The sequence below is a fragment of the Adiantum capillus-veneris genome, chromosome 29, assembly GCF_014529385.1.
Source record: "Adiantum capillus-veneris isolate H3 chromosome 29, ASM1452938v2, whole genome shotgun sequence".
Taxonomy (NCBI): Eukaryota; Viridiplantae; Streptophyta; class Polypodiopsida; order Polypodiales; family Pteridaceae; genus Adiantum; species Adiantum capillus-veneris.
In genome coordinates, this window is record NC_140959.1 from 73,592,724 (window position 1) to 73,601,549 (window position 8,826).

At 44.4% G+C, this 8,826-nt stretch overlaps 1 protein-coding gene and 1 pseudogene across 1 annotated transcript; one reads left to right on the forward strand and one right to left on the reverse strand.

Moving 5' to 3' along the window:
- Positions 1-2,270: 2,270 nt before the first annotated feature.
- On the reverse strand, positions 2,271-2,744 carry LOC147419403 (heat shock 70 kDa protein 1 pseudogene; annotated as a pseudogene).
- Positions 2,745-6,794: 4,050 nt separating this feature from the next.
- On the forward strand, positions 6,795-8,180 carry LOC147419404 (uncharacterized). The gene has a single exon (XM_086506123.1). The coding sequence runs from the start codon at positions 7,010-7,012 to the stop codon at positions 7,547-7,549; it is 540 nt and encodes a 179-aa protein (XP_086362249.1). The 5' UTR covers positions 6,795-7,009; the 3' UTR covers positions 7,550-8,180.
- Positions 8,181-8,826: the final 646 nt, after the last annotated feature.

Consider the following 8,826-nt stretch of genomic DNA (forward strand, 5'->3'; position numbering starts at 1 on the left):
GATTGCAAACCTATTGCCACTCCCATGGAAACAGGTTTGAAGTTGAGTCTACATGATGCTGGCGATCCTGCTGATGTCACTCTTTACCAAACTGTTGTTGGCTGCCTCATTTATGTATGCAACACGAGGCCAGATATTCAGTTTGCAGTCTCGCAGGTCAGCAGATTTATGCATAGCCCAGGGTCTAAGCATTGGCAGGCTGTCAAGAGGATTTTCCGCTACCTTAGTGGCACTTTACATCTTGGCTTGTTTTATCCCAAGGAGGGATCATTGCCGCCAGACTTACATGCTTTTTCGGACTCAAATTGGGCTGGTTGTTTTGACACGCGAATGTCCACAAGTGGTTTTTGTTTCATGCTTGGCAGTTCATGTATATCATGGTTGAGCAAGAAGCAACCTACTGTGGCCACTTCGAGTTGTGAGGCTGAGTACAGGGCAGTCTTCACAGCTACGGTTGAGTGTGTATGGCTCAGACGCCTTATGGCTGACTTGGGTGTTGGACAAGACACTGCCAACACTATCTACACTGACAGTCAGAGCGCATTGGCAGTTGCGAGGAACCCAGTTTTTCATGCTCGCACAAAGCACATTGAGGTGCATTACCACTATGTCAGGGAGAGGCTCTCAGCAGGAGAGATCAGCTTGGCTTATGTGCCAACACAGGACAACCTTGCAGATCTTTTCACAAAGGCATTGTCTCGTGAGAAGCTTGAAGCTTTCCGCAAAGCTTTGGGCTTACTCCCCTTTGTGGACTGATCCTGTCCTCAGGGCATGGCACTTCCCTTTACTCATGTGCCAGCTCTCGTTCATCGCATCACTCCAGGGGGGATTTGTTACCATATACATGTGGTAGTGATGTGTGTGAACACACTAGGACCGCCGGGGCATTTTTTCCCTCTTTAGGAGGTTTTTTCCCCCGTGCATTGTATATACGCCCATCACTCTAGGGCTATCTATCTTTCCATTGCACACTAAGTAACACACTCTCTATTGTGTGCCTTGAGCTCCCTTCGTCTTCTCCAAGCTGTGTGTGTTTCTCTGCAACCCTAATTCCAACATATTCCTCATACATGCTTACATATTGTTTATAAAATAAAGCAACTGATAATGAATCATTACTTGGTTCTCTCTGTTTTTTCTGTTCGTACACCTCATAGGACAATTTCTCAGCCAGGTTGTCTTGTTACCATCTCCTTTTTCCTGGCTAGCCATGGTATCATTTGTACATGCAATACTTTGGTATCCCTCCCTGCTTAACAATCCCTCTAAGCTGATCCATTACCTGATGGGCCTAGTTACATACTTACACTTAGCGTTGAGTACTCCCCTTACTCTTCAATCATCTGACACACACACACACACACACACACACACACACACACATGTATTTTAATGTATGTATAGTTGGATATCCATAATTGGACGGTCCTAGTAAAATACATTAACCTTGAGGCGTGGTTTATAACCACATGTACACATATTACAGAAGCATCTGGGTGTTCAAAATATGGACCACCACCTATGATTCGTAAGCAAAAATGTGAACAAACACCAGATTCCATTTTGCACATGTAGAGTCTTAAATTTAGTACATCGGTTCACATGCAAGATCTTTAATGCAAAGCACGATCTCTCTCTCTCTCTCTCTCTCTCTCTCTCTCTCTCTCTCTCTCCCCTCCATATATATATATATATATATAGTGGTGTACACACAAGATGGAACCAAACTGAGTGTGCCTCTACCTTGAGAGGGCACCTCCTTATATTAGAATGAGAGGTAGTTGGAGGTAGTTGCAAGGACGTTCACACTGAGGCCGATCTGGCCACACACCACACCTCCCTTCTTGGGGAGAAAAAGATGGACATCTTTTTATAATCTTGGACTGAGAGTGGACTTGACAAGAGAGATCAACTCCAATGCCTCATGTGGGGGGAGTGATCTTACCAGAGCTTAGGGACTAGGGGATTGAACTCGTGGGCTAGACTCGTTATCATGCGAACATCATCAAGGCATGGAACTCATACATATCGCTTATGCAAACATTAGGTCGTTATCCCAATGTAATGGACAAGACGAGGAAGGACTAATTGTGGGCTGCGTGCAATATTTTTGCGACATACATCTATCTCCATAGGGACTTGGGCGCTCTGACCTTGGCTTGGCTTGATACTTTATTGACCACAAACTACTTCTAAATTGAACAACTGTTTTGAATGAGACTACTATGGAGTTAACGTAGAGAACTGAACATAATGAAAAATGAGAAAAACTAAGGAGAAGTTAATGAGCTTGGTCTGATTCCAAGGTAGCATTCTGCAATCATTTTAGTCAGCAGTGACTCAGCACCATTGAAAATAGTTCCTCGACGGCAGACGGCAAACTCTTTTGTCTCATCCTTGTTCTGGACAAAAATCATCGGCTTATCACCACGATCAGCGAACACCTCGAATGGCCACAAGTTGATGTCACTTTGGATTGAAGCATCAGTGAACCTTTGACCAATGATGGAAACTTGATTCTTGGCTGCATCACCGATGAGGTACTCTATGTCAGTGGAGGCAAGGTCGAGGGGGGTTGTTCGATTACCCTGATTGTTGGCAATGATCTCCAATGTTCTTTCATACTGCCAGATCCTGACGCAGGAGTACATAATGCTGAGGTCAATGCCGATAGCGAGGGCATCTCCGGCCACATCAACAAGATCTTCAACGGCAACAAAGGGCCCTAGGTGGGATCGCACCATTGTTGGTATTGAGAGAAGTAAGAGGAGCGAGAGGTGCAGAAGCAGAGTGGGTCGCGAGCATGGCAGGTAAGGGCTCTGAGCACGAGGAACCAAGGGACCCTAAGGTGGGAGTTGCCTGTGTGAGGCGTTCAAAGGGGAGAATAGGGACTGGCCCTGTACACAATAGGGTCTAGGGTCCAACAAGGGACTAGGCGTTCAAAGGGGAGAATAGGGACTGGCCCTGTACACAATAGGGTCTAGGGTCCAACAAGGGCGGCAAGCAACTCAAAACACCCAGGGTGTCCGTAGGCAGCTGAAAACAAACATGCAAAAGCCTATGTGGTCTGCAGGAGAAGGGCCCGTGTGAGGCGAAGATACCACTAGCCTGTGGCAAAGGCCTGTGTGCTCGAAGGCTCAGTGCAATCTACAGTAGGAAAATCACTACCTTGTATCCCACAAGAAAGCCATCTCTAATTTGGGAGATAAATCAAGAAAAGGTTTCTAACTACTAAGCTCTGCCCGTCTCCTCCACCAATGTGGTGTACACACAAGATGGGACCAACTGAGTGTGCCTCTACCTTGAGAGGGCACCTCCTTATATTAGCATGAGAGGTAGTTGGAGGTAGATACAAGGACGTTCACACTGCGGCGGATTTAACCACATACCACAACACACACACACACACACACACACACACATATATATATCTATAAAATTTGGATCCTTCTCCTTGTAGGTGTAGTGGAGGCTCATCCCAAGGGGTGGACACATATAGAATCAACATCAAGATGCAAATTTGTAATGGTCAAAGATCCTAGATGATTGTATTGACTATCAGAAGATAACGAGTGGTGTATGATAGAACATTATTCTCTACACAATTTTATTCACTTTTATGATATCTTGTGTATTCACTTATATCTTGTTTTAAGGTATTGTTATTTAATGTATTATTTAATGCAATTGTCTAAGTATGGTTCAGTTATGAGGGGATTTTCATACACACACACACACACACACACACACACACACATACTCTAACATCATAAGAAAGATTTTCCCAAATTATTTCAAAGATGTGAAGCATTTGATAAAATGGGAATGACAGATAAATGACATGCATAAGTTGATCTCTCTCTCTCTCTCTCTCTCTCTCTCTCTCTCTCTCTCTTTCTCTCAACCCCAAGCCCTTGAGACCCTTCCTCCTCATTGAGATGCACACCAAAATTACTCATAAAATTCATAATTTTAGAGCAATTTTTTACTATTTTTACCCACTTTAATTCCTGCTAATCCGGTTGGAAATTGGCTAATTTGGACTCTCAACCGCTAAGTTTAGGCAAACCTTCTCCAAACATTGCTGACAAGGAGTCATTGTGTTGCATGGCTTAACAAGACACATACACACACCCACACAAAGGAAGGAGAGAGAGAGAGAGAGAGAGAGAGAGAGAGAGAGAGAGAGAGAATCTTTAACGGAACCAAAATAATTAATTGATTGACAAATATTACCAATGAGTTCTTGGGGGGAGAGAGAGAGAGAGAGAGAGAGAGAGAGAGAGAGAGAGAGAGAGAGAGAGAGAGAAGGAGAAGAAGAAGAAGAATAAGAATAAGAAGAACATACGAGACCTAAAAAATATAGCCAATGAGTCTATATTCTTGAACGCAAGTATTTGCTTGCTTGCACACTTTCTCAAGGAGGGAGAGGGGGAGGGGGTGGGATTCTTAATACTGTAAAAACAATCACAATGACGTCAAAGTTGAGAGAGAGAGAGAGAGAGAGAGAGAGAGAGAGAGAGAGAGAGAAATTCATCATCCTTAAAGGTTAGATTAACCTACGGGGACAAATACAACATGTACTTTAGAAACTTGATGAATATTTACCCAGTTTGTACTTTTGCATTTGGTAGCACTTTTGCCAACCCTAGGTAGACCAAGGAAAAGACTTCCTTACTACTAGATATGAGGTTATGATGTGCACTACTACCATCATCCATGTCTTGCTCCCAAGAAAGAGGCAAGGATAGAAGCAAGTAAGAGAGCGGAAAAGAGACAATGAATCCAATTTTAATGTTCCTATTGTTAAAACCCATTCTCGAACCCACTCCATTTTCAAACAAAGTTTTATGATTACATTGACTTCTATTAGCTTTCATCTCTTCACACCATCCTAACTTATCTAATCTCTATAATCAAGCTTGGTAGCATTGCTAGACCAAGATAGACCAAAAGGAGTTCTCTCTCTCTCTCTCTCTCTCTCTTTCTCTCTCTCTCTCTCTCTCTCTCTCCACCCCAATAGAAATAGAGCATTCCTAAGTTTGTGTAGCACCTCATGAAAAGTAATGCCTATGAGAAGCTCTCAAGCTTGGTATCAAAGAATGCTTTGCATAATCTTACCTATATTTAGAATCTATCAAGAGGTTGTGTCATGCATCACTTTTAAAAATGCAATAGACTATACCCGTAGGAAGCATAGCTTAGTTGGTGAGACCTTTGTGATGTAACCCCAAGGTTGAGGGTTGGAGGCTTGTGGGTTGCGCTCTCTTTGGGCGTATCCTCCTTCCCTATTAGGGAGATGGTTCCTGGAGTCACCCTTGAGGGTGTAATGTATAACAATGTGCAATTGTAAATACATGATATGTGTAAAGTTCCTCCCTACTACCTTCACCACGCTCAAATGGTTTAAAAAATGCAATAGACTATATATGTAGGAAGAGAGTATTGATAGTGTTCCACTTGCAAGAGAAAATAGCCTATGAGAATAGAGACGATTTTCCTTTGACCGCAGCAACGCTTGGGTCACATACTAGTTTATCATATGGTAGACCATTTGGATTTTAGGGGGCATTCAAACTGCACAAAGATATGAGCACTCAGTTAGCACGCGCACACTTCCTGCGGACACTCTTTTGTTGTTGAGAGGGAGAGCCCACACATTTCCAAGTGGTCAAGAGAACGAAGTTCCAACTTTTGCATGAATAAGATTCGACCACTAGAGAGCGTGCTCCTACTTCATTGTTGCCTTCCACGCAGTCTGAACACCCCCTTAAAATTGTGGCTCTATCAGAAGGCTTTCCACACTCTAACACACACTAACTCTCTCTCTCTCTCTAGTAGCTTCCTCATATTAGCCCCCTCCTCCTCCCCCTCTCTCTAGTAGCTTCCTTATATTAGTCCCCTCCCTCTCCCTCTCTCTCTCTCTCTCTCTCTCTCTCTCTCTCTCTCTCTCGAACACACACTAACTCTCCCCCTCCCCCTACTCCCCCCTCCTCCTCCTCTAGATTGAATTCTTAGTACTTGCTGGTTGATTATTAAACAATTGTCTTTATTTGCAAGGTCAAGAAAGGGTACAAACATATATCACAATTACTCAGAATTTACAAACAAGATGCAATCAAAAGGTGTGTATTTTTTCTTTGACTTTGTTCTCGCCGTCAATTCTAACACGCCCACACAGCGACCTTAACCACTAAGGTAGAGGAGCCAGTAGGGGGACGGGTAACTTGGGGAGCTTGAATATCTCTCCTCCGAGCTTGAATCTCTCTCTACCTGAGCTTATTTTAATCGCCTTTTCACAAGCTTTCAGGAGAAATAATTTGGGATTGGTCGGGTTTGAGAACCGGTAGTCGCAGCACGATTTTTGGAATCCAGTGTATCAAAAATTGGCATGAATAAGAACACCAACCAGGGCCTAAAGAGGTAAAATGCACCCACAGAGGCTTGAGCCCATGCACTGGCCAATGGAATGGCGTTATTTTAAATCAGCTAACCGTTTGGGCTTCTCTTTTTCGTGCCTTCTTTTGTCATCAAGCGTAATATAAAAGGGCCTTATTTGTCCCGTTGCTGGGGACCGTACCACAACTGGCGCCTCTACCCTAGGTTACGATCCGGTTGGCATCCACCTCAGTTTTGATAATCCATGATTCCACACAATGAGACCCCTTCTAGGGATTCGGGCACATTCCAACAAATTGGGCATAGTTTTGACTCCGTTCGTTGGAATTGGAAGGACTAGTGTGAATGTTCTTAAGGTCGGGGACTTAATCTACACGACTTTTTCCGCTGCTGAGCTTAGGGGCTTGTGAGTCTGCACGCAGTCTTCTTTCCGCTTGTCTACGCATCCGAAATAGAACTCTCTCTCTCTCTCTCTCTCTCTCTCTCTCAGACATGGCATTGTGCTCGCGTAGACGGCCCCAATGAGACCGCGCTCGGCGTGTGATCGGAGGTGGGAGCAGACCATTGGAGCAGGTCGAGGAGGCAGCAGCAGAGAAGGAGAAGCTGGGTTATGGCGTCTGCATCTTACTCGTATCAAGTCCCTTTCATGTGCGTCTCGCTCTGTATGTGCTTTCATCTATGCTCGGCCTCTCTGTTGCAAGACCTAGGAGTGGATCTCTCTTTTACTCGACCTCGGCTTCAGGAACTCCGCCCCGCAGACGACAGCAGAATTACCAGTGCTGGGAATGGTATACCTTCATCCACATCCATACCCTCACCCTCACCCTCACCCTCACCCTCACCTTCACCTTCACCTTCACCTTCACCTTCACCATCGCCCGCCCTGGTGCGTACACACACATACACACCCACTCCCTCATACACAATCCCTTCGCAAGCACCCATTCCCCTCAGCGGCTCCAGTCAACAACCTCGCGAGTCTGCATTTCACAGGCGTGGCAGAATCCTGGGCTTTGTCCTGGTATCCATTGCAGGCACCCTCCAAGCTCTGATTGCACTCTTCCTCATTACCAAGCGGCGGCAGATGGTTAAGCATGTGCGAGGCTTTCAAGATCATCGAGATCCCCCACACCGCTGGCCGGATGCATAGTAAGTGGTGTCAAACCCCCTCTTCTTTGAAATACCTGCTTTTGTGGGCAATGACATCTATGTGCATCAAGAAAGCAGCTATAGAGAATGGGTTAAATTTGTTTGAGGGCAAGGGCACATGGAGTGATTGAGTGTGCTATGTTGCATTGTCAGCCTTCTGCTCAAAACTGCCATCATGTAAAGTGAGTGAGATATGTAGGTGTTTTCTTGTTATTCAATCACATCAGAGTGGCAGCTAGGGGCCCCATTCAGAGTAATAGCTATGAAAATTAGGGCAAACAGCTTTGGCACCGCCGCTCAAGGTGGACATGATGCGGTATATTGCGGCTCATGGATGCTTTTGGGGTCTAAGAGTGGGGCAATCATGGCTTGTGATATATGGGCTCTCAGCAGTGGCCTCACACACTCTTATCGACAGTTCGGTTGAGTGTCTGAATCACTCGCAAACATAGCCCAATTTGAAGAATTGCCTCTTGTTATTCTTTGGTGTGCTTCTTTGCATATCTCTTTATGTGCGGCAACTTCTTGTCGAGCGAAGCTGGTGTTGTGAATGGCTGGGATCATCATTTGTACAGAGTCAAATTTCAGAAAATTCACCTATTTTTTAATGCTCTTCATAAGCAAAGTATAAAGGCTTTACTCCTGTTGATTAATCAAATTGGATTTTAGAGGTTCACTTTGATTTGCTATTCATCTGGGTCCTTATGTGATCATCTCTGGCTATACAGATGTTTTTAATGTACATTGTTGGCAAGAGTTTTATGAAGAGGGGCATACATGTGCAAATAGGTGCTTATATTGTCCTCTTTTGATTAAGGTTGATGCTGAGGGTTAATGCTTGTGCTTATACACCATCTTGAAAGGAAGTATGCATGGAGGTGGGATTCTATGTTTTGCTCGAGAAATGATACTTCGAATCTGTATTGGATATAGTCTGGCATTGCCGTAGACGGTCTGATATACTAGGAATTAGCATTGATCTTACTTCGAGATTTTGTAGCTTGAGTGTCATTGAGAAAGATAGTCAGGCCAGCTCCTTGGAAAGGCTAATCTTGGCTAGCATATGCTAGCAATAAGGTTCTCACAATTTCAGAAGAAAAAAATATTGTAAATGCTATTAGCTTAATTGGGAACTGGAATGTCAATGGGGGAATGCCAGAGAAGAGGGAACTCGGATATCTTGTTTTAACACCTCAACCATAATTCACATGGGCATGGGGACAAGGGATCAAGAGCTTTTGGGTATGGAACCTCGGACAGGAGACAATTTCCCAACTA

What these genes read in the sequence shown, in the direction of transcription:
- LOC147419404 (XM_086506123.1), top strand. Translation starts at nt 7,010, where the DNA reads ATGGCGTCTGCATCTTACTCGTATCAAGTCCCTTTCATGTGCGTCTCG.